The sequence below is a fragment of the Neodiprion fabricii genome, chromosome 7 (assembly GCF_021155785.1).
Source record: "Neodiprion fabricii isolate iyNeoFabr1 chromosome 7, iyNeoFabr1.1, whole genome shotgun sequence".
Lineage (NCBI taxonomy): Eukaryota > Metazoa > Arthropoda > Insecta > Hymenoptera > Diprionidae > Neodiprion > Neodiprion fabricii.
In genome coordinates this window covers 22799016-22825589 of record NC_060245.1, presented here as the reverse complement: position 1 = coordinate 22825589, position 26574 = coordinate 22799016, and the positions used below count along the sequence as shown (strand labels likewise).

The window sequence follows — 26574 nt, the reverse complement described above, 5'->3', positions numbered from 1 at the left end:
TTATTTCTCTTTTATTTCGATGTATATTATACGGTACAGATATTTCTCTTTAGTTTGGGTGAAATTTTTACGACCATCATTCGGAGGCTTCGCGTGTCTCGTTGATTCTGCGCCAAAATTGAGGGGAAAAGTAAGAAGGGAAGAGAAAAGATCACAAGAGAGATGGAGAGAGATATCATTTGAAATTGAAAACAAGAGACGTCGTAGTTTTTTCTTTTTTTTAACCAATGTTTGAACACGCTGCCTAGTTTTCAGATTTTTGTGATAGGAAGTTGAACGGGCAAGAGAAATCGACGCCGGATACTCGTAAGTCTGTACGACTTCTAAGCGAGCTTTTTCTCACCGTAGAAACAACCTGGAAACCACCCCTAATTCTCGGGGCAATGTCGTCTATCAACGATTGTCGGATTTCGTTAGCGGTGAATTCGAGTAACGAGATTTCGACGATTAACGGCTAAGCCCCCATTCGTAGTGAAACGGGCGAGAGAAAAATTGACGGAATAGGAGCAGGAGCAGCGCCAGCAGTAGCTTTGTGTGTACATATAGGGCATTCCACGTCCAAGTATCGGAAGGTGTACCTCACTCCGTTAGATTCTGACAATTTTTTTTTTTTTTTTTCCCGTATCATGTTTTTACCATCCCAAAAGGGTTTCGGACATTTTTTCAATGTTCCTAGAAAGTTTATCCTAGGTACGTTGTGCAAGTTTTTGAGAAAAATTGTAGATTACACCGTAGCCCAAAATATCAATCACTGTATCCTAAAGTTTATTTTCTAGTTTCTTGTAACGAGTGGGATAAAATGGAAAAAAAGGCGCGCAATTATTGAAGAAGAAAACTCTGCAACTCTTGTTATTTATTTTTTTATTATTCTTTCTTCTTTCTTCACGATTCTAACGACGTCGAGCTGGTCAATAAAATATAATATAAAAACGCTTGCTCTTTCTGTAACGATTAATCATCACAGAGTGTAATTGATCGCGATATTACGCTCGAGTAATTTTCACTAGGTACAACAAGTTCTCGATCGTTTTATCTCTCTCTTTTCTCGTCCCGGTCCTCGTCCTCGTCCTCGTCGACGACGACGACGTTGTCGTTATATTACTTTCAAGCTTTTCGTCAGTAGCAGGCATCCGCCGTTCGTTGGTCGGCACGCGACGTAATGAAAAAGAAAAATGACCCTACGGCTCTGCGGAAGGAGAGTCGGTACAGCGGCAAAGAGAGGAGAGGAGAGGAGGGCGTTAGGCACGGACGACACGTCGCCTGCCATATAGATCGTTGCGACCTGGACCATCAGCGTCTCATTAATAACGCTGGCGCCCCGACGCTTCTTGCGCCTCCGTTAACCGGAGAGTGAAAGAATATCGGAACATGGTGAACAAAGGGCGAACGCCGATATAACGAGCGTAAAATTTCGATATCGGGCTTTTTCAGGCGGTAACAGGTTGACCTCTTGTCGAACTGTCATTAATTAACGGCGATTCCATGCTACGGTAACAAACTCGACGCGTTTCTTAACACCGAAACTAGTTTCCCTTATAATATAACTATAAGGCCCGGATAAACATCGTATGTGTTAAAAATTAGAAAATATGCGCACTTGTGGAATACTCAAATATTTAAATAAAAAATGTGTATTTATATAGTAATCCGGGCCCTACTAGTTACGTAACAATCACCTTTTTAACAGCTAAAATTTCGTGCTTCGCAATATTTATTCAACGACCAGGCGAAAATCAATTATTTTTATATTGACAATCGACATTGATTATTAATACACGCCGTAATTTTATACCGTCGATGAGATATGCGAAATTGTTTCGAAGCGGTCTCGGATTGCGTAAATGAGATACGGTAGAAATTGTACGTGATAAAATGTTGAAATTGAGGGAGGAAGAATATTCATAAAAATCTGCTTGTACAGCAACCTTATCCCGAAGAAGATGAGGATTTTATTCATCTGTGTTTAAATATTCTTAATAATTTTTTTGAGCCTATATATATATACATACATATATAATACATTATATACATTCAGGACGATTTTCAGTTGATTAATAACACTGTTATATACTGTACGTAATATATACATGTATACCTATATATATATATATATATATATATATATATATATATATATATATATATACCTTTTACCTACCCATCTCGTTTTAATTATGAATAATTACGTGGGAGAATATAACCAAGCGGCGTAGAGCTATTATACGTGCGTATAGATGGTACTGTATGTGTAGGTGTACCTATATACGATGCGAGGGAGAAGAAGGGTGGAGCAAGTCGAGATGAAAAGATACTGGCGGGGATAAGAGTCCAGGACCGCCGCAAGTAGGAATAACAATGATCTCTTCCCTTCGGTTGAAATGAATATTAAATTAATACTTCATGTATAGCTCCAGACTACGTATATGTATGTGTGTACATATATATATTCGTCAAAGAAAAATCACAAAAAGTTTCAAATTTTTCGTTGACCTAGTTTTTAAGAAAAATCGATTTTTCTGCCATTTTCCTCAAATACGATCACTTGCGATTTCCATAATATTCCGAACAAATGATTTTCGACCAATTCGGAAAAACAAAACACCACAACTTTCCCTCGCCTTAAAACTTTTTCCCAAATGCACAATTTTCGAGTCGAGTGAAATTACATCTATAAAATACCTACTCCCAAACAGTGGGTCGAAAAAAAAACTGAAATTTTTTTAAAAAGATGTGCACCCGATGGACTGGAAGTAGGAAATAAATCGGCGACCGATTCCATGTGGGTTGGAGTTGAATCTTGTTCTCGTTCATTTAGACCACCCGGAATGCATCTTATCTAACTACACGGTTTATTTAAACACCTGTAGAGACATTCTTGCACGCGTATACGTACCGAAGTTTCGGGCTGAAGAGAAGTTTGAGATGATATTATTGCGTATTCAATCCCTTTATTCAAGGACCTGTTGTTCTTGTCCTCGTTCCCGTTTACGTTGTCGTTGCCGTTGTTGTTAGTTGACTCAACCCCTCCAATTGCACTCGTCGTTACCGTCGTGTCGGAATCCCGCGGGTCGTTTCAAATAAAAGTTATACTCGAACCCGTCGTTTCTGTTACTTCGGTTGATGAATAATAACGACTTCGTTAAAATTAATTTATTGTCATTGTTATTATTATTATACTCTTCCTCCTTGTCCATCTCCTCGGCGTTCGTTTTCTTCTTTCCAATCTTATATAAAATTCTTATTACATCATACGCAATTTAGATTCAGCCGAGTCGTTCTGATTACCCGACCGATTATCCTTCCTTCTCCTCTCGTTCTCCGTCTGCCTTTCTCATCGTCGCCAACTTTTTTTTCCCCCAATCTGTTTCTACTCCTCTTTATCATTCCTCCGCCGAGTAATTAACGAAGATAAAACCCCATCAACGGGGCGCGTTTAACTGCAATTATAATATTCTTTTATACATAAGCTTTGTTATATATGTATCTATAACGATATATGTATATAACCTCTTTGCTAAGAGGGCAAAGAAAGGAACATAAGTAGAGAGTATATACGTGTATTTGACGAGATAAAAAAAAAAAAAAAAAGAAAGAAAAAAAATAGTAAAACGAAAAAGAGGAGGAGAAATCCGAAGCAAACTTCAATAAAACCGTTCAAACAAGGAGGAAATAAGACAGAAAAAAAATGGGAAAAGAAAAATTAAATCCAGGGTGAGAGGGTTAAACTTCTCGAGCCTGAGAGAGGATCGATATTTCGAGAGATGCCTCAGCGAGCAGGGGAAAATGTGAGTGAGTGAGTGAGTGGGTGGGTTGATGGAGAGACAAGGGAACAAAGACGAGGAGAGAAGAGAAGCGAGGAGAAGCGAGCGAGGATTCGGTTGAGATCGATGCGTGCCGCGGACATTGATCCGACGATATATGTAAGATGTCGGAGTCCAGCGAGGTTGTCCGCATTAAATTGCGTTACGTGGGTGTATATCGGCCGTAGGTATATGTTTGTATTGTATATATGAAGATTAGGGTGCGAAGAAAAGAGAAGAAAAAAAAAAAAAAGAATGTCACCTTTCAAACGCGCATCAAAATATTGGTAGAGTATCTCGAACAGAAAATTTCATCAATACATGAGCTTTTAATATTGATGCAATACTATTGGGTATGGTGTATAGGGTGGTAGGCGAAGTAATCAAGTCGCAGGAGAAATTGTAAGGATAGAAAAGTGGAAGAAGTGAATGTGGAAGAAAAAAAAATAGAAAGAAATAAAGAAAGAAAGAAAAAAAAAATGAAGTAATATTCGTTGCAACTCCGCGACTCGCTATACACATGTACTGTACATGGAACATGCACTCGCGCTTATTAAGTTTTACGTACGTACATGAACGTATAATACGTATGTCTAAGAAAGTGTTAAAGACCTCGTTATAAGCTGCTTACTTTGCTAGTTACCATCACCTCCGTCACAGCACTCTCTGCCACCTCGAAACGGGAAACTAACAGCTACTGAACTTCACTGCTCGACCCGCAAGTGACAGGTTTTGAAAGAGCTTGTCGGGACCTCGGTTAGTTTCTTAATTTTCCGCCCCCCCCCCCCAAAAAAAAACAGTATCTCCAGCCTACACTAACTGGGGGAGTAGGAAAAGTTTTCATACAACGCGGTTTTCAAACGATCGTTAACCCGCCTCGTTATACAGTTTACACGACGTTGGTTATACGGAGTTTTACTTTGCAACCAGCCCACGGCTCGAGTAGAGTATACACACGTTTATACGGTGGTATACATCCATATATATATATTCATATTCTTCCGGTTTTATCCTGAAACAATGATTTTTTTCTTCACTCGATTCACGTATCCAAAACCTCGAGGAGGCAAGGAGTAAATCTTTTTCCAAAATCGCGGAGGCCGAGTGAACACCCTGCGTTCCTGCTCCCATTTATAAAGTCATATTAGTGGTAGGTGGTAGGGTGGTAAGGGAGAGCGAGCGAATGTGCGGCGGTTCCTGGGAGCCACTTAAGCCGCTTAAAGCGTCGTCAAGGTACAAGCGGGAGAGGCCCGAGGTGACGGCTACGGGGCTGAAAGGAGAGGAGGTGGAGGACGAGGATGAGGACTCCTTGGTCTGGGTGTGCCGCCGAGGGCGAGAATCACTCCGAGCGCCATCAAAGCCGTTCGTGCCATGAATTTCTTGGCGGATAGATTCATTCACAGGGCGATTCCGGCGATATAGTACACACCCAGACCTCCTTGTACAACCACATTTCCACCTCCATTCGCGGAATGGACGTGCTCCTTGGGCGAACCTTGTGATCTTCATCCCTCTCTCAACCCGTTCCTTCTTCTCTTTCTTACTCCTCTTCGCGTATAATACGGGTGGAGGATATGGAAACAATGCCGATGCCACCGTACCTGTCACTCTTACTTAAGGGCGCCAAGTTACTCGGTTACTCACCAAGCCGCAAGGCGATTCCCAAAACTTGGCACTGCATCCTAGTTCACACTTTAACGTATGCAGTAACGTATCTGATTTTATCAAGCTCTGGAAACGTACCACTTTACGTATACCTACCTATCGCGGCTCTTGTTTCTTTAAAGCCGTGAATCCATTGTCAGTTCATCCGATAAGCAGCGGTCTGGAGTGAAGGTTACACTTGACGTTTTTTCATTATAAAAACGAATTTAATTGTTCCTCCTGCTGAATATTGAACGTACCTTTTCCGCTTGGTCAGCAGCAACGTCTGTATGGGTATGGTTCGGTCCAATTATAGTAGTTTTCTCGTTGTCCGTTTATACGCTTGGCGTTGTGGTGAAATATGGAGGCGAGAGTTTCTTTCTTCCTTCCGCTGGGCATGGCCTTCGTGCCAGCTAGTCGAACGAACGGCGAAGGAACAAACAGTATGGCAATAACTCTCTTTTTATCGGACAGCAACCCACAGCCGCCAATTGTATAACAGACCTCTTATCTCTATCTTGTATCGATTTCTTATCTAATTTATTTCCTATACCCGTTGCAACCCCCTTTTTCCTCCAACTACTATTCATCTTAGAACCACCACTCGCTTCTCACACTCCTCATGCTCCATCCTCCACTATCAACACTTCATTATTTATTATATAGAGTTTGTTTTATCCGATGCTCTATATCATATACGAAGAGGAGGGAATCGATTCTTGTTCAGTTTTTAGTTACAACAGGATTGGATAAGAAAAAAAAAGAGACACCCTCCGATGATTTCGTTAATTGGAGTGTAAAAGTGGAAAAGCGATCAAACACGTTGGAGTCAACAACTGGTACCAGGATTATCTCTGGACGACTAGAAGAGCAGAGATTCGTGAACATTGTACACTATGTATGTACGTTAATCAGGGACGCGGTACAGTAACAAACGAGGGATGGATAGCTAGCCAGCCATACCCTGCACCGTGAATAATGCATGCGGCTGTGTCGAACACCGTCAAATGGCACCGGCTGCCTGTATCCTTGACGGTATATGCAGTGTTACACCAACGCCAGAATGCAGCTTAACGGTTAATGCCCGTTTCCACGTCCGGTTTCCGCATGCGGCAGTTTCGCGCTACGTTGCAATTCACGCCCTACTTTACAGGTGAATAATAACAATAAGAACAGAATCAGCTGCTGGAGCTTTTCCACCATGTTACAAGAGCTCCTGCGAGGAGGAGAAGGAAATTCCTGTAGCTACACTTGGGTATCGAAATTTTTCTATACCCTGTATGAACCGATCGATAAATCAAAGTGATACCTAGTTTCTTTTCTTATTGTCTCGTGGTATGCAGGTAAGCTTGTAGTCTCAACGACAATGAAATTCTTTTGTGCAAGCTGCGGTCTCGAGCATGGAATATACTCACCCTTTCGATAGCCAGCTTTTGAGTGTCAAAAAGAACAGTGGTCTCTTTTCTTTGGTGCATCAGATGAGCAGAATTAAAATGACAGGGAGGGTAATGATAAGAAGAATGGAATATCAGAGAGCGAGAGAGCGAGAGAGAGAGAGAGATCTACGTTTGAAAGTAATTTGATTCTTTGGAGTATCAAAAAGGTATTCAGTAGTATTTTTACCCTCAAGATTTCAAAAGCTGATTGAAATATTTGAGTGAAATATTGAGAGGAATGATGAACGCCCGATAACATATCCAAATAAAAGGGAAAACCGATTCAAGTCGGACGGAAGCCGGAAACACCAGAGTGTATTACAGATACGCCGGTCGTTACTTGCGGATAAAGGAAGACAAAAGGTCGCAGGGGTGAGAAGAAAACTCGGTCAACAATTAGTTTTTCATTGTCTGTTCGTTTTCCCCGGAGGAGAAGAAGAACAAGGAAAAGAAGACGAGGAAGAAGAAGAAGAAGAAGAAGAAGAAGAAGCCGTGAAGGGGAGTGGCGGAAACGAGGTTGGGGACTGAACGAACGGCGTTGTCGCAACTTTATCGAATTCCGGAGGCAAGGACGACGTTGCTAACTCGACTCGCCTCCGTTTTGCTGCTACTACTGTTGCTGCTGCTGCTGCTGCTGCTTTTTTAGCTGCAGATGGTGGAGAAGAGGAATATTTACCATTTTATTCGAAGGCGTGAGCCGTGCGACGCGGTGCTTCGCGAGTTAAGGGCCTAATTTTAGCCACGGGACTCGGGAGGGAAACGTTCCTCTGAGAACCGGAAAGAGGGACCGAGTCCCGAATACTAAACGAATCGCACGTGCTCTATCCTCCCTGTGCGGTATGGAGTGGTGGTAGTAATTTTCTTTCCTCTCGTGTATGTGTGTGAATAGAAATTTGATATTTGAATTCAACCGTGTACCTACCATTTACGCACGCGGACTTTGCAAAATTATCACTTGGAACCTCGCTTCGGGTGAAATTGTGGAAAGCGTGAGAAGTGAAGGAACTGTGTTATTAACACTTGCGGTTGGAATTTTTCATTTTACAGTAACTCGAACTATTTTGAACTTTGGTTTGATGGTCAACACCATTGTAAAAACAAAAGACGAGTGCGTTTTTAGCTACTTCTTTTTTTTTGGACGGAGGAAAAAGTAATAGGGTAATAATATTTATTGACGTTATTGGGCATATATTTAAGTATAATACAAAAAATTGTTATCAACAAATATTCAAAGATGGTGACACTGGAGCCATTCTCGCGAGACATGCGGCACGCGGTATATTTTTTGAGTATTTGTTGATAGTAAATTTTTGCATTTTACTTATATGTATGCCTCTAAACTTCCTCAAATATTTATTATCTTATTACTTTTCCTTCCATCCAAAAAAAAAAAAAATGGTGCGAGACAACTGTCCGCAGGTTATTAATTATCTCTTTTGGTTATGATCTAGGGAAACATTTTTCGGCCAGATAACTGGAAACAATTTATTTACAGGATTTTGAATCTTGAACATTGAAATCACACCCTTCGATCACTACGAAATTCAATTTCACTAACTATTTCGTTTCGTTTCAGGTTCCGTGAACGAAGCTGGGGTCTTCGCTCTACGAGGTCGGCAGGAGGGAAGCCGAAGGGCGCGAAGGACAACGACAACGACGACGACGACGAGTACAACATCGACGACTACGAATTTTAATGGCGTCTTAACGCCGGTTGTCGATATCTCGTCACCGGTGATATCCGACGATCTGGTCGAGCCAGCGGCTCTTTTGGCACCTGACGAGGAACCCTGGCCAACTAACGGACCTCTCGGTTCGGTACCGGTCACTTCGAGGGCTCAGGGAACCTCGGGGTCCCCCAAAACCGGTATCGAGATCGTCGCCAAGCCCCAACGCAAGGTCGTTCTACCCTGCGAGCTAAACGCGAACTACTCCAAGTTCCTGCTTCCGGCGTCTAGGTGTGGGAAAATTTCTAAAAGTTACACTAACTTCATATTTTGTATGTCTGTAAAAGTACAGGAACTGTAATAGGAATGTACGTACGTCAAATGTACCAAAGTACGAAAAAAGATGCTCGTGCCTAGGCACTTTTACAACTCTGCACGGAGATAAAAATTTAATGTAGATTTTACATCTGCTGTGGTGAATATATATGGACTGCACTTTTTTTTGAGTCAAATCTATATTTTTCTTTCAGTGTGACGTGTGATCTTAAATTCAAACTAGGAAATTAATCACATTTGTCACAGTCCATAGAATTTAGGCGTTGAGGGAGTCGAGTTTGAAAAATATTAGTAATAGTATCATCTGTTGGTTAACTGTAGTTCACACGGAATTTGAGACAACCCAATATCGAATCTCACGAGTTTGAACCTCACGAACCATGGTTACCATTCACGATGTTTTCTATTGTGCTGTTTGTTCCAGAAGCTACAGAGTCCGACCTGCTACCTGGGTTCATAACGGCAATCCCGTAGACATGATCACGATAGATACGAGGACCGAGATGAGCGGTACCGGGCACAGGTATATCGGGGATTCGACAACCGCCGCCCTCCACATCGATAACGTCAGGCTAGAGGACGACGGGACATGGGGTTGCACCCTGGAGGACGACAGGGGAAAGATCCTTGCCGGAAGACCCGTGAAGCTCGTAGTGTTGGGTGAGTGGATGAAAACATCATCAACGCTTCTCTTCGTGTAAACCCTGCACCCTGATTACGGTCTTCTTATCAGTTTTTTTCACCCCGATTCGTTATACAGCCGTTCGTAACGTTCGTCGTATAACAGTCACGAAAAGAATCCCGATTAGTCTTTTGATCTCGTTATCGCGTACCCTCTCTTGGTTCGGGAAACCCGAGATGCATATACTGTACTACTGTAACTGCGTTGGACGAGTCGAGGAATTGAATTTAACGTTTACTTCAGACTCTCAGATTTCCGGGAAGGTAGATTATATATCGCTAAGGGGTAGTAGCGGTAGTTCGTAATGCGAATCTTACGCTGGTGGAGAACCTGGACCTCCTCTCCACGGCTATCAAACTCTGCCAAAGGGCAAGAGCAGACACACTTTCCATTCCTTTTTCTTCCCTTTCCTTTACTTTCCTTTACTTGCCTTACCTTCCTTTCCGGGCACGATTTCGCTCCATCCGTTTCATCCCCATCGATCACTGAGATATCGGCGAGATACACGTGTGTGTGCGCGTATATATATGTGTATCGCCGATCGAACGAACGGACGCCAGACGATGAGGAACATTGTACTTCCGGACGGATATCGACGCTCTTAGACGACTTCCATGGGTGAGGTTGGAAGGAGGAGGAAAGGATCTCGCGTCCGACGGATGCCGGATGGCTGATGGCTGATGGAGAAGGCGGAGTAGTGGCCGAGTATAAAAGGGAGTGCAGGAGAGAATGCCGTACGTCTGCAGTCAGCTATCCACTTTCATATCTTTTTCTTCATTTCCACCTGCGGATCAACCACCTATGGATCATCTCCGTTTCTTTTCTCTTCTTTTATGTCGAAGATTCCATTCCGAGGGTGGAGCTTGGCGGTGGTCGAGGGAATTCTAAACGGGGGTGGAAATAAGGAGAAGACTGATAGATCCGGTTCTAGATCGTATCAGATCAGATAGCTTTGCGATTAAATCGTCGAAAATGACAATATTTAATTTGAGACGAGAAGCTTTTTGTAAAACCGCTGGGTCGTGGGTTTTTCGACTCTTTTTCAACTTCCCAAATGTTATCTCGAGCGAATCGTACACGTTGAAAGAGTTTGAAAGATCAAGAGTCGAGAGTCTCTGTGATCTCGGACAACCTGAAGAACATCGACAAAGATCTTTTACAGCTTGGCGAATATTTTATCATGGATGGACAATTTTGTAATAACAGATAACAAAAGAAAAAGAAGGAGTAAAGAAAAGTAAGCGTGAATTCTCGGAATTGGAAAACCTCAAGCCTCTGACGATGGTCTCGAAGGGTTTTGGATTCAGCAGCCACGTGAACCTCGTTAAACCTTCGCTCCAAAATTTCCATGAATAACCATAACCGCTTCGGTGTTTCAGTATTACATAGTTGATGCAGCAGGTTTAATCAGTGCAACAGCATCAAAGGACTGCACCGTATGCACTTCGACAACGCAGCATCGCGGCAGCATTAAACCAGCGATGCGTAGGAGTTTCGAGCTAGTCGCCGGCCACTAACTACCCATTGATTAGCCGAGAGGGTGACCCTCTAATTAATGGTATATTACAGGAGACAACGCGCTCGACGATGTTTCCCACTCCAAGGGACGAATGGATCTTCGCTAGACTCGTCATGCTTCCATGAATATCGCATAGATATCCTCCTCCTCCTCCTCCTCCTCCTCCTGCTGCTGCTGCTGCTGCTGCTGCTTGTAGAATTTGAAAAGGGATCACTTGCCAGCCAATAAGTTGCATACCACGAGGGCAGCGATGCACTCTTGAAATAATTCCGTCACTCGGATATATGTAATCCTTCGGAACTTGGATCTATTCGATCAGATATCTTCTACCGGATAAAAATTCCGCCTGTATAACATGGGGAGAGATTAACGTCGAATCGGTGCGCGTCTCTTCCGATGTTCTGATTCCATTGCTTCTGAAATTCTTCTTGCGTTGTTTCCGGCTCGACAACGTTCCACTTGTACTCCCTAACATGTCGCGACGACGTGGCAACCCGGTGTGTAATCGGCCGGATATTCGTACGGTCGAGGTAATCAAACGGCAGGGAATTGTATTCCCACTTGTCAACTGGTTGTCTCGAGAAATCTTCCTCCTTATACTTGCTTTATCTCCGTTGGTATTCCCTTTATTTCACTATGCTCGCGGTAATTGATACACACACTAGACGGGGAACTCTTGAAGCGGAAACTGGGATGGAAAATTTCTAACACTTTTTCTACTCTCTTCTCCGGTGTTTACTTCTACGTGGTCTCGGCGGGGCGGACGATCCCATAAGGACCTCAAAGGGCATGGCAACCGACCAACTTTTATACGTCTCTCCTATCTCTTCTTTTCTCTTTCACCAGGAAACGATCTAGCAGCTAGGTTGTGTACTACACGTGAACTCTCTCGAGTCGGAAACGAGATAAAACTGCAGTCAAAGATTTTCTCTTGACGAATAAATACGGTTAGGTTACCTAGCTCGCTGGCCGGACAGGAGGAAACGACAAATTCGAAACCTTTCGATTCAATTTCCTCTTCTGTTTACTGTTTAACTTACAGTTTGAAAATAAAATCTAACCTGATATATATATATGATATATATATATATATATTTACCACTGCAGTTGCTATCCCGGCAGGCATCGCCATCGTGCATTGAATCAGTTAATTTCGACATCAAACAACCAAACTTCTTTCTATACTTCTTCGCTGCTGTTTCACCCTTTTTCACTCCGATATCTGGTACTTCAATGTCTGATGTTATAACGGGTATACTAAAAAACCATCACGTTTTCGCGATGGATCGATAGATCATTTCGTGGATTCGAGGAGGGCGGTTTCAGGGTTGAAATTTTGACGTGTCAAAAGTCACGGACCGTCGCTTCGGTTCTTTCGAGGTCGGTTGGCATCCTTCGTCGTTTTCTCGATGGGCTGTCGAGACGGGAGGATCGACGTCAGGAATCGTCAGTCGGTTGGGTCAGAGAATAGAGGTTGGACGAGGCGTTGGATCGTGCTTTCCCGATGCCCTACGGCCGAAGCTGAATTAGAGTTTGGTGAGACTGACGTCTACAGGTAGGAAGGAGCAGATCCTCGTGGGTGAAGAGAGAGGAGGGATAGACGCTTCTCTAAAGTGCTGTCAATCTGAATTTCCTCGAGAACAACGAACGCTGGCCGTTCGGTTCTCACTGCGCTGCACTTCTCGCGAGAGTGTAGAAACTAGGAAAACATACAGAGAGAGAGAGAGAGAGAGAGAGAGAGAGAGAGGGAGAGGGAGAGAGAGTTTTGCAATTAGTGTCTATTATAGGAATAACTTCGTTTCGAAAAAAAAAATTGAACTCTTTCTCTAAATTTACAGAGCATCTGATGGAAACTTTTTCATTTCAATGTTAAATGGGATTTGTCTCTTCTTATTTCCACTTAACGCCGATTTTTTATTTACTTTGTTCTTTCCATGTCAATCCTAATCCACTTCTCTATTATAGGAAAAATTGTAAGTACGTTAAATGGCGAGATCGAGGAGAATTTTTACAGAGAACGTGTAGGGTTATTGATTTCCGATTTTCCCGTTTTAATTCCGTGGTACGTTCGGTCAGTCGATTAGTCAGTCGTCGGGAAAGATTTTTCCATTTTGCGCGTGTGTATATATATGGGGCATTCCATGCCGACTCACAATCAGTAAACTGTTGACTACGATATTTTTTATTATGAATTTATTTGAAAATTCTTTTAGGAAGATTTTCAGGAGTTGTACTAACGTAGGAGAAATCCGTGGTGAAATTAAAAAACGTCACGGTCGACGGTTTACTGAATCGGCGTGGAATGCCTCATATGTATATATATATATATCGAAATACGACTTTTTTTTATTTAGAAGTGCGGACTGTCTTAGAGTTGAGGTAAAAATCTAAGAAAATTAGTCATTTGTTTTTGAATTATTTGAAGTAGATTTCAGGGGTGGGGTGAAAAAAATGTATCAATACCTGAAACAAGGACCCCTGTAATATATACAAGTATATATATACACACACGATATGGAAATATGTAATATATATTCCTCGAGCAATCAATTCACTGGAAATTACGCAGGAATAATTGGAAGCTGAAAGAGAAAATGTAGAAAACCGCGAAACAACAAAGTGGAAGAAAACGAAAGAAAAACTTGGAAAAAAAGCACCGTGCCGAAGTTGAAAGTTAATTCCCTCCGTAAAAATTATTCGCACCAAAACAACAAAATCGACGGTACGAAAAATTCGTCTGCAAGAAAAGAAGAGTTCTACGGAGTAAAAAAAGTTACGGGCGGGTGTGGAGGGGGGAAAAGGGTAGCTAAACACATTTCAACGCGGGCGTATGTTATTCCTCTTATTCCGTGTGAAATCGGGCGGGAGGCGCGAGTGAAGATGAACGAGCAGGTTTGAGGACCTCGACCCGTGCGTTCGAGGGCGGTTTTTCCGTTCGTGCTTTATGGGCCACATACACGTGCATACGTACATACATACATGCATACGTTTTTCTACCCGGGATATAGAAATGCTCGTACATACGTTGCCAAAAACGTGAAAGGGAGGAGAAGGGTTCGTTGGTTCTGCTACGTTTTTATCCGGCTGCTCTCGCGGTGATCGTTGCCCGGCCAATCTCAGCCGGGACGGACAGGGGCAATTTTTCGTACGCGCCTCGCGTTTTCCCGCTAGGATATTTGCATTTTAAAGGATCCTCCCCCTCCCCAACCCTTCATCCACCTTCCGTCTGCCCAGAGTTACGTCGACGGACGCGTTTTTGAACGGCTCGACGGCGCGTCTTCGCGAAAATTTAAAACGATATTCCTCCCTCTCCCCCTCATCCTCACGTGTTATAACTACGTTGCTTGAAGAGAGAGAGAGAGAGATGAGAATTTGGAAGTAGGTGTATTGTACGCTTGTTTCAATCCCCCGTACCTCATACACGTCCCATTTCTCTTCCTCTTATGTCTATATGCCTCATTGTCAGATACGGTATAAATTACTGTGTATGGATACATGCATAAAGGTGACGTGAAAAACGTGTTTTTATAACGAATTATGGGGGGGTTGGGCAGGGTAGGATGGCAGGTGCCGGTCGTGGGTCGACCCCGAACTCCTGTATAACATGCTAAAATATGCATGATAATATACAAGGCGTGCATGCATGTGAGCAAGGCTGTATCCACGGATTCTACGCTTTTTGTTTCAATCACTCTTTGAGTGGGTTGTTTTTTTTTGGGGGGTTTTTTTTTGTTTCTCTCTCCTCTCCTCTCCTCTCCTCTTCGGTATGTGCGCGTGGCTGTTCTTTTGAAGCTCCACCAGCGAATGATAAAGTGTGGCAAGTATTAAACACGTCAGCTACTACTACGAACCCATTCCCAACGGAAACACACTGGCGAAGATGAATTGTTGGTTCGTTCATTCGTTCGTTCGTTCACTCGTCCCGCCCGTTCTCTCCCCCACTCCCTCCCTCCCTTTCACTCTCACTCTTACTTTTCTGTCGCCTCGCTTCCTTCCTTCCTTCCTTCCTGCCTGCCTGCCTCCTTGTCTCTTCTCTCCACGTGCCGTATAAATAACCTTTTCCACGTGGCTACGCTATCCCAACACGCTCTGCTCTCCAATTCTTTTTTTTTTTTTTGACATCCTCGTACCACTATAACTACAGCTGATGCCGACACTACGCATCATGTTTATTCCAAACTTCGAATTTTACATGTTTGGTGTTACGCACCTCTTGAATTCATTCCTATATATGTATACATATGTGTACAGGGTCAGTCAATTGACACTCCGAAAATGGGAGGAGCTTAATTGATGAATTGGGGCCCCACCTCTCAGCCAAACTAGCGAATGTTCAGTATACATACACCCATGAGTAAACATGACTTTCATATGCCAAGACGAACCCAATTGTTGTCATTTCGTGCTGTCGTCTTTTCTTTGTTGTTATGGCTTCATTATTGTTTCTTATTCACAGTGGTTACTTACATGAAGACTTCGAATCTTACTTTGATAACAGTACTAGTGTGACTTGATGACGTTATGTACTAAACATTTGCCAGATTGGGTTAGGGGTACGGTCTAATTCATCGACTAACAATAAGTTTCATTTGACTCGCTCTGTATATTCATCACTTCGATTTGCTTACCTCCAAATTCTCACGTAGTCGATATCGACTGCAGAATGTAGGTTTTTTTTCTCAAACCTTGCGAATCGTCGGTTGCCTTCCGACTAGAAACGATCTCTCAGCTGTCGAAAATTTAAGCGATACTTGCAGTATTTCAAATAATCCCTACTAATACTGTATCAATGGATTGTACTTTCGGTGTTTGAGCCTCTGCTCATTGGATCGATTCAAAATTTGAATATCATCAACTTTCAAACGCGTGGGTGAGTTCCAGAGTGAGAAAAAACTATAAGTGAATTTAAAAAAAAAAAAAAAAGAAATGATTTTTGTAGACATGAAAAACACGGCGAGAGAAAATAATGTAGTGTTTTTTACTTTGATTCTAAATATTGGTGTTTTTTACTTTATATTCTAATTATTCAAAACCGTCGACGAATATAACGCACCCATTTACATACAGGTATGCTAAGTTAATTCCATATATTTTAAATTGAAGAAAGTGTCCAGTCAGAAGGACAGACGCAAATTCATGATTATAAACGGAATTGATACATTGGCCGATTGACTAGTTTTAACGGAATTGGTCGTTCTGCAGAGTTGCAGACTGGAAGGGGAGTTGGTTTGGTTAGTTAGTAAAAAGTGAAACGTAGTATATAATCTTTCCGCATCATGTGAAACAACCGGAGCGTCTGCTGCGTTGTTCAGACTTTTAAGGCAGGGTAAAACGACCGACGAGAAGAAGAAACGCCCCCGGGGGGATGAATGCGAACGCGTATAAACGTTAACGTTACTTTGGCGAGAGCATTCGTGCGTGTGTACCCATCGCATCGGATCGCGAGAGAGAAAGAGTGAGATAGAGAGAGATATATATATATATATACAGAAGAGGGTAAGAAGAGGAAGGGAGAGGAGTATATAGCGGTGGATGGCGGTTGGAATTCACCCCTTAAATCTTGCCTATTTATTGGCTACCGAAAGCAATCTGGATGATTATTGGAAGAGACATTGCCGTTTCCAGAAATCGTTCTACGACTCAGTCTGTCTGCCTAGCCTCTCCCCGATTGGATTGCCTCAGACCCCCCCCCCCCCCCCCCCCCCACTCCGTCGAGGGTTTAACAGGGCGTCGCTGAATGTACAGGCTACACATCTTTCTTTCTTCCTTCCTTCTTCCCTTACGTTTTAAGGATCGATTTTTTACCCTCGACGAACGCACGCCGTTGACCGTCTCTCTCTCTCTCTCTCTCTCTCACACACACTCACTCCCTCTCTTTCTTTCTCCCTTTCGCCATCCTCAGGTGTTAAATAACGCTTTGTCACGAGCCGTCGCGGGTGTGTCTGATACAAAATCGATATCCTTGATTCTGTTCTTCAGCTCCCTTGTTTTTTTCTCTTTCTCTCTCTCCTGTTCCGACACCACGCGGCTTTTGGTACAAGTTCGACGACGTCTCCTTATCGCTTGAGAGTTGTGGTGAAAATTTCTAACCACTTTGACGGGGTTGATGCAATTTCTTGAATTCGACTTTACGGCCTCACGTCAACACACCTGGGCGCGTGCAGCCGACCCCATAACTCTTGGAGATTACTATCCGCGCACGTTCTACGGATGAAAATCGGTCTTTCCTGGTATTTCCTGGTCTTTACCTTATTCTTATCGCTCTTGATATCGAACGGATACCGAGACCCGAACAGTAATTCACTCCCGAATTCGCTTCCGGTGACTTCAGAACCGAGGGGGCGTATTTACGAGGTCCTCTTTCTCCCTCTCTTCCTGTCTGCTTGCCTGCCTGTTGCTTCGTTAAATAGGTATAGCAATCGTTGACGGGTTTGAAAAAGGCTGTTGTAAAAAGGACGGAGAAACGTCCTCTCTCTCTCTCTCTCTCTTACTCTCTTGTTCACCAACCCAAAGTCGTTTTTCCATATTTCATTAAGCAAATCTTATACCTTGCGCACAAATGAATGATAGATTTGAAAGTTCAATCTTCGTATCTTCTCTCTTTTCCAAGAATTTCATTTCACAACTGAATGTGAAAGCTGTGCGATCGCGGATGAATAATCCATTCTCCGTTTCCACGTAATATTCAACGATCATTTTGTTATCACACTTGTGTTTTCTACGTAACCTGGGATCAACCTGACTACTGAGATGAAACTGTTTCAGAGGCCCCGAGAGCGACGTACCTGCTGATCGACGGGCGTCGATTGGATCCGGGAAATCAATTCGTTCCGGTTAAAGAGGGATCTGAACTGACTCTCGAGTGCGGTGTCGAAGGTGGCAATCCACCCCCTGTCTTGTCCTGGGGCATGACCCTTTCTCAGGCGACTTTGGACGGGCCTGAACAACCGCCCAACAATCTGACGATACTCCCGTCCGTTGTTGGCCGGCGTAGCGGAGCTCATCTGAACGTCCTCAGGGGTCATCACAACGCCACTATTGCCTGCGTAGCGAGGCACGTAACTCTTCATTCGCCGATGAACGCCAGCATACTTCTCGACGTGCAATGTAAGCTACCTTTATTTTTTTTCATTTACTATCGAGTATTTTATCCAAGCGAAACGATTATATATTTTTTTCTTGTATTTTTTTTTTTTGTGACCCTTGACGCGAATCTGCCGTCAATATTTAATAAAACTAAAAACAACCCCCCCTAAAATGGGGTGAAAACTGGGTTGATTATCAATACATTCGTTTAGACAGTGGTCTTGAATGAAATTTGTAGGAATATTTATTTTTAGACGGGATGATTTTAGGCCGAGAATAGGTACGTCTACGTATTGAATTTTGTAAATCTAATGGTTGTTCTGAGATCTGTGCTTGTCGACCAATGAATTCCAAGCATTTTTAATATATGTCTTTTATCACATTTCTTCGCTAACGAATTACATTCACGAAGATACATTGTTTTTTTGCACATATTTATTGGTAACAATTACAGACAATTATAGATTAGTAAAAAAAAAGAAAAAAACAGATCATTTCAAAGTTGAAGTATTTTCTTTGACTGCAAAGGCAAAAAAAAAAATAAAAAATTCACCACTTTACATGGAATATAAAAGAAATGACAAAAAAAAAGAAGAAAGAGAAAAAAGAAAAGGCGGCACTATAATGGTTTTTGTGACTGAATAGGTTAAGCAATCACTACACTACGATTGAAAAACTAATTGACACGATACATGGTTCTACTTTTACCTGAGCTGTTGTTTGGTAATTCCGAGTGCCTTTCGTGCAGTTTTAATCGTTTATGCACTCGTCCATCCATTAAATTTGCACTTCTCTGTTAGCACATCCATTTGTTAGTCATACACGTGTTCTTCACTTATCGACGAATCGTTCTCGATAAATTTTACTCGTATATACTTCATCCATTGGTTAAAATAAATGCATTATAGACTAGCGACAGAAATTCTGTGGCAATATTTCACATCTCAACGACAATCTCGCAACACGCGCAGATGGTCTTCTAAGCAAAGTTTGTTAGAATATAGTGCATGAGTTGGGGAGGAGGGATGGGGGTCGACGTCACTCCCTCCCCAAAGCATCCAGTTTTTGAGCGATAGCTGTAACCGGGCGATATGAATCGGTTCGTCAGCTTTGGGGGTTGTTGCAGAGAGACGAGAGGAAGAGAGAAGGTGGAGGAGGAGGGGAATCCCAGTTGGGTGTGTCGCAAAGTCCCACAAAGGCTATTTTCGGACGAAAGTTTACCGCTCCTCTCCTACACGCTTTCTGCAAGCTCAGCTTTTGCTGGGGGGGATGGAATAAGGGGATTAGCTTTCGCGGGAACAAAAAACTAAGAGGGGAAAGTCGGGCAGGCTAGGCTTGTCTGAGGCTAGATTATGCGCTTTACCGGGATGCTTAGTAGGTACGAAACCCTCTCGAGTCTTCCCTACCTACTACTACCACTACTACTACCACCTACCCACCTTCGAGGAGAGGGAGGCAAGCAGACGTAAGGTGGTGGAGGGACGTTTTGTCTCTCCTAATCCCTTCCCGCCTACGCAACCTAATGGCCGGGATCACCGACTTTTCCGCCGGCGTCATAAATTTCTACTAACTTCCGTTACCGGTACTCGAGGCTACTTCCGGTGCCCCCTCCTTTCCATTCGCTTCAACGGACTTCTCCATCTGCACCTAGAAATCGACGACCACGATCTCGTGGTCAATCGATTTAACACGGATAGCTTGTGTACATCGGGTGGAAATTCGCGTGGTAACCAACCAACTCATTGCAACGTGAAGAAGAAAGAAAGTGTGGAGCTACTGCCGCGAGATTACCTTCATCCGGCTCTCTCCTCTCCTCTCTTTACGCTGCAGTCACGAGTCGCAAGTCCGCTCTCTGCTCATAATTGACTTCCTTTCAACGGCGCTGAACCTCCTCCTCTCTTCTTTTTCCACCCCAACCTTTTTTCATCAGATTCATTTTTCGCCCGCCCCACCATATCCTTCTGGTTGAGTCAGCTGCTTTTGAATGCTGCGCGAATGCGGGTGAAAAATTTTGCAATATTCCGGTATACTTTATGATATATCTGTACTTTGTGCCTTGGAAAAATGACGGGAGGAGCAACGCCGCGTTTCCGTGCCGTGTCTCAGTGCAGGGTGTAAAATACCCTTTTTGGGATTTTAATTCGTACGAGTATAATTTATCGCCTTGCTCGCTCTCTGAGAAAATTATATTTAGGGATGTACAGATGTACGCACAATAAGAATTATTTCCACTTCACGATGGGGGAGGTGGATATTTTCAGTTTTAGGATATTGTACGTATTTCACTATATTATCTGCTTCGTCTCATCCCCTTTGCCTCTCCCTTAATTTCGCCATGATGCAACCGCAGAGATTCCTCCTGGGGCGAATGTCGAGATGAGGAGAATTGTATATATAATATATTGTATACAATATATACATCTCACCTCGCGATTCACGATTCACTCGAGTAATTACGCCAGTCCGTGAGACACACCTGTGCTAACTGTTTCCTGTATTCCGTATTCAAATACCTGTCAAACCATCAGCGAGATTTGATCCGGACGGTGGGAACTGTATGCAAATACACAATGTACAGGTCATGGTGTATAAGTATACGGTGTGTTCCAGGGGAACTCTAACGTGAGGCAGTAGGGTGTTCATTTTTTGATTTGTCTTTTTTTTCAGGTGCCACTTCAAAAATTTATATGTAAAATTATTTAATATTTATATTGATAATTGTCGTTAAACTTGGAAGAAGTGGGAAAATATTTAGAGGTCGTTACCATTGCAATTATTGTAATATTTTTTTATCTATTTTTACGTGTACGTCTTACGGATTTGAATATATATTAGTTTATTTTTTTCTGTATTGTGATTCAATTAATCGTTCACCAATCTACAGCAAACTGCGTCTAACAATTCCGCAGTTTGCTGTCCTCGTCTTTTATCCGAAAGTTTAACCGTCTCGATGAAATTTGGATAACAATTTTTGTTACTCTAATTTCGTTTTCGGTACTGATTTTTGTGAATAATGATTAATTGGACCACGATACGAAAAAAATAAACTAATATACATACACGTCCGTAGGGTGTACAGATAAGAATAAATCAAAAATATAACAATAATTGGTAGCGACCTCTAAATATTTTCCTACTTCCTCTAGGTTTTACAACAAATTTTTTGGTTGTCGATGGAAAAAATTCTCTATGTTGAAAAGATTTGAGAAATTCGACGTACGAATATATATATTGGTCTCTTAATGTAATACTTTTATAGGTACACGACGAAAGAAATGCGTTTGTTTTTATTTCAATCGTTGTACTTCCAGGAGTTCGATAACGTGATTGTAAATTTGCGCAACCCGCTGCTAGAACGAACCATCTGCTCACGGCTCGGATTCTATACGTAACACTGTCTACAGTTTACACCGTTGCCATTATTTGCGCAAGCGGCAATCAATTTCGTATACACGTACACGCCGAATGCGTTGGGGAGTAGCCAGGCCGTTTACTCAGGTACATCCGGCGGCCCTCCGGAGGTAAACAATAAAGGTCCGAGAGCGTAGGGTGGTGGACGTGTATATACGTGTAGGTCGAGTATGGGGATCCTGTCACGTGTTGGACTACACCGCGTTTGGTGGGTTAAAACTTGGACAAAGGGTCGCGGGAAGGGCACGTAGATGCGAACGTGCAAGTCCCATCGGGAGTGGAGCTCCGGACCGAACTGGTAATTGATTTACAGGCCTCCTCCGCACAGGAGAGAAGCCTCGGAGACTTGCCGCGGAGGAGATGGTTCGGCGTTTCTACTCCTCGTCGTCGTCGTCGCGCGACAGCTGCCCGGCCCCGAACATCCCCCATACCCTCCCTTCCAGAACGAGAAATTCCCGGATAGCTGGTAGTGGTGGTGGTGGTGGTGGTGGTGGTGGTGGTGCGGGAGAAGGAGCCCGCAATCAAAAAGATATTGTCCCGAGGAACTTTGAGTCAGGCGAGTCGGTGCGGTGTCGATGCGAAGAAAAGAAGTCGCTTATGGAGGTTGGTGAACAGAAATGGGGATGTAGCGAAGGCTACATTTCGAATGGTCACCGTTCGAAAATGATGCATACCCAGAAGAGATTTTGTTGGCTACTGTCTTGACGCTGCCGTCAGACACTGGATTTCATTAGAGACGTGTACAGAGCGAGGCTTCCTGGGTGGTTAAGGTAAACGCAGAAGCTAGTCAACTGTCTTTGCACCATGGCGATAGAGGTGCTGGTACAGTGTCGCCGCTTCGGGGCATTCGAGACCCGAAAGGGTCCGGAGTTTCCTAATCACGTCCGCCCGTTAACACCGAACTATTACTCGAGTTTAGCAGTCAGTCCCCTTTTTGCACTCCTTTATAAGCTTATCTCTTCGAAGAAGAAGAAGATTCTACCATCTTCAAGAAGTGGGATAGAATAAACTCTGACGGTGTTGTTATCTTGGTTGGTTTTTTCACCGACGAACAAACTAACCGGAAATTTGTGGTGGGCATTGTTTTACTATTTTACTATTATCTCGAAACGCGTATTTTACTCGTAGTTTTACTCTCATATTTTGCATAGTGTAAAACCATCCTTGGCAAATTCCACTTTCTTTGATAATTTCAAATATGGTCCAGTCTTGTATGAGAAAATAACTTCCCGGAGATCAAAGAAATTCCACCCGCATCATCTTCTTCTTGTTGTTCTTCTTCTGTTCTGCTTTTATTATACTTTTCATGCTCCTACGCTTCTGCTTATCCTTATCTATGGTATGTATATGTATATAATGTATAATACTACTCGCTATCTTATAATTTTTCATTTACACAAAAGTGGACATGTGAAGAGAAGGAGCGATTCGTTGGATGGTCTCGAGTTGAAAGCTGACGGGTGAGAAAGGAGACGAGCAACGAACAGTGGTCGTACAGGGTAATAGGGGGTAGTTGTGTAACGGAATTCTCCCGGTTGTGTTGATTTTACCCTGGAAAGGTGGTGGGGGCTCGAAGGTGGATGGGGAAAGGGTGTTTGCGCCGACGTCCAACTCGAGGTGGCTTACCTCGTGACGCGAAAACAAAAGCAGGTTACCTTTAAATCACGATAAAGCACCCGGTACACGGGACGAAAAGGCGCTGAGAGAAGGGGCGGAGCGACGTCGACGGGCATATACCCAGATAAAAGAGTGTAGGTATATGTATAGAGGGGAAGCGGGGGTTGAGACGCGTGCGCCAATCAGCCGGAAAATTAGGTTACATAAACATCTTTGTTCGCCTTCGCTGCCTCCGTCCTCGGCTTCCACCGCCACCATCACTATCGACATTTCTCGACTTGTTCGCAGCCCGGGTTTTCGTCGGTGATCACCGTCTCTTCACCACCCGGTCATTCCAACAATCCCTTTTCCTAATCTTATCTTCCGAACTACGACCCTTCGGCTCAGTCGCCGTTTCGCAGTTGGAATTTGACCCCCTGATACGGTCTTCTTCGCCACGGGTCGATAATCACCGAGATTCTTATGCGTTCTTCTTTGTCCGGTTCTCTTTGAAACTTTTCTTAAGTTCCTGAATTCTGGATGAAAACAAGAGAGTTTCTTATTCTGGTACAGCACCTTATCCTTCTGTTTGTCAAAAGAACCTTTCAGAACAACGAAACTCGTGGCAATACTGATATGGAGAGTCGTAGTTTATCACGGTGTGTCCAGTGGTCCTGGAATTTCTCGAGTTCCTGGAAATTTCCTTGAATTTTTCTTACACCCTGGAAATATTCTATTTTCAATGTCCTTGAGTCACCTGAATATGTCTCGGAGATATTCTTGAATTTGTTACGGATTTTTCATCGGACACCACGTATCGTACCGTTCGATCAGACAGAGCCGTAAGGCGGTTCCCGTTAACAAGCAACGCGGTTTATCATGATGGAAAATTATTCAAAGATGATCTCTGCGCAAGAGGATATTATACTCTTGTGGATATTACACCGCGTTATTGTGATACAGAGAGTTTATCCTTGTGACCTGTGCCCCGTCAAAGGAGGTTGGGCTTTCCAGTTGCCTCGGCAACCTCGAGGGTCCCTCCTTGCCCTAACTTTCAAGCACGAACTCTGCCGCCTGGCTCGGTCTCTCTGGCTTCTCTCGTTGCTCCGTTAACAAGGAGCTAATAGACCCCCCTTGTAATAAGCTTCGTTAATGTATAGACCCGCCGCTAAACAGCTTGAACAATGTACCGGCCTAATATTAAATACAGGAATTTAACAACGAGCGGGCTGAATGTGTAGTGGTGGTTGGTTTACTGCTAGACCAGGATCAACCGCGTGCTACTCGTGTATACGAAGAGAACCGGATACCTACCGTTTGGATTAGCACGAGTGTTCGTCCTCCACCCGCAGCCCCACTTCACTTTCCTACTTCCCCTTTCTTTCCCCTTCGTCCCTCTATACCTGCAGTCTCCAGGGGTCGAACGTACTCCCTCGATGGATTATTTCGCGCGAAAAGATCAAACGATTCGCGATCCAGGTGTGGGAAATTACATAGCCAACGAATACAGGTGTACCTGTACTAGAATCTCATACCTACGTGTCCCGCACGAGATGATATTTTCATTCCCAGTCGTACGTCGTATTTGCTTTTGAAATTTTACTTTTTCCTCCATTTTCTACGTCAAAGAGACTGCTGACGAGAGTGGATAAATCTACGCAAGTTCCGAGTGCGGGGAGGTGAAAAATGAAATTTTAAATAATCCGTATACAGCGGTTCCAACGTGCGCTGAAGTAATATTCCAACGAATTGAAATCATCCTCGTATCGATTAATGTTGATACATGCGCGTATAATGACGTGATTCGAAAAAAGTAGCGATATTATTCATCTTTTTTTTTGCGTTTTCACATCCTGTACGTGGTTGCGAAGTATAATCAAGTCGATCGATAGGTTAGACGTACGTTTTTCATTACATTTTCATTTTGTTTTTAGTAATATTTTATATGAAATTTGCATATGATATTTACTCGTGGCTCTCTTCGGCATGGGAAATCAGCTAAAACATTAGATAATTCGATCTTGTAAACATCGACGCGACTGCAGTGCAGAATGTACAATTTTCACTACTATATGGATGAGACATACGGCTTTTAAGAATCCTCTGGCTGTACCTACGTATTTGTTTGAAATATGAAAGAACAAGAGAAAACAAATGCTTGGCGCGTTGAATGAAACTTTAAACAATGCGTGTATTGTACGTATTGCAGGTATTATTACATATATACACAAACAAATGCGAGAAGATTATAATTAATCATTAGGAAGCCGGGGATAGGTCGACAGTATGAAGTTAAGAAGGAGCGTCATAATTAGCTGTTTAGCAATTAACCTGCCTGAATTAAAATAATAATTCATTGCGAGGGGTAGGTGTATTATATAGCAGGTAGTATTACCTGTTATACAGAGTGAGAGATAACGGCGAGGGGTGAGAGAGGGAGGAAGGAGCGACGGTTTTGTATTAAATTTAATGGCTAGGTTGTGAAACAATCGTGAAAGCAGCGAGTCGTTTTCAACCTTGGAAAGACTCTCGCGTCTCATCCCCCTGTTACTCTATAGTTGCGAGAGGGAGGACGAGAAGCTAATCTCTCTCGCTATTCCTCTCTTTCTCTCCGGATGAATGGCGTCGTCGAGAAGAGAGGAGAAGAGAAGAAAAAGGAGAAGAGAACGGAACCGGCAAAATGAACTTATAGTGGCAACCGCCCGCCGTAGCCACAATGACACGGATATGACAAACAGCGGTGGCTACATGGAGAAAACCAACCTCCCGGGTATCTTCCTTCACTCAGCGTCGTTTTTCTCCTCTTGGACGGGGTGAAGACGAAGGATGCCGTACGAGCCGTCTCTTCGGTTGGAAGAGAAAACCTCGCAATTCACCCCCGACCGAGTTCCGCTCGTCTTAATAAGGCGGCAAGCGATTGTTTCGGTAAACGGTGACGAGGAGAGTGACAACGACGTTGAAGTCGAGAGGACGCCGAGCTCGGCTTCACGGTGTAAGTCAGATTTAATATCCTTGAGACGCCGAGACGACGCCGTCTCACTTCCGTACCGTTCTCCCGCCATCATCGTCACGCTGATAACGATTATACCCAAGGTTGCAAGTGTGTAACGAGAACTTCGACGTTACGCGGAAAAAGTGATCATTTTCTAATGATCGCGGGACGGATCGTCGTTGACGAGTATAAACATCACCGGTTGGAAGGTAAATTTATGGAAGTTTACTCAAAGCCTTCGGGAAAATTTTACAGGTGGTTTGTTGAACCATCTCCTCGGGCGTTGGAAATGAACTGCTAAAACAACAGCACGGATATAACTTTGAGATGGTGAACGTCGGTTTCACGGCTCGATCATCTCGCGTACGAGGTGCTCTTAACATGTGCAGGTTTCCAGATGCACGT

The 26574-nt window shown here is 43.3% G+C and overlaps 1 protein-coding gene across 3 annotated transcripts in view; it reads left to right on the top strand.

Moving 5' to 3' along the window:
- LOC124186052 (hemicentin-2) overlaps positions 1-26574 on the top strand; it is a 165916-nt gene that overhangs the window by 85624 nt on the left and 53718 nt on the right. For 2 of the 3 annotated variants that reach the window (XM_046577402.1, XM_046577401.1), the window contains exons 3-5: positions 8457-8838; positions 9308-9543; positions 17850-18191. In XM_046577402.1, the coding sequence (XP_046433358.1) occupies positions 8457-8838; positions 9308-9543; positions 17850-18191 (960 nt within the window). The remainder of the gene's footprint in view (positions 1-8456; positions 8839-9307; positions 9544-17849; positions 18192-26574) is intronic. The other variant, XM_046577403.1, reaches the window with a different exon arrangement.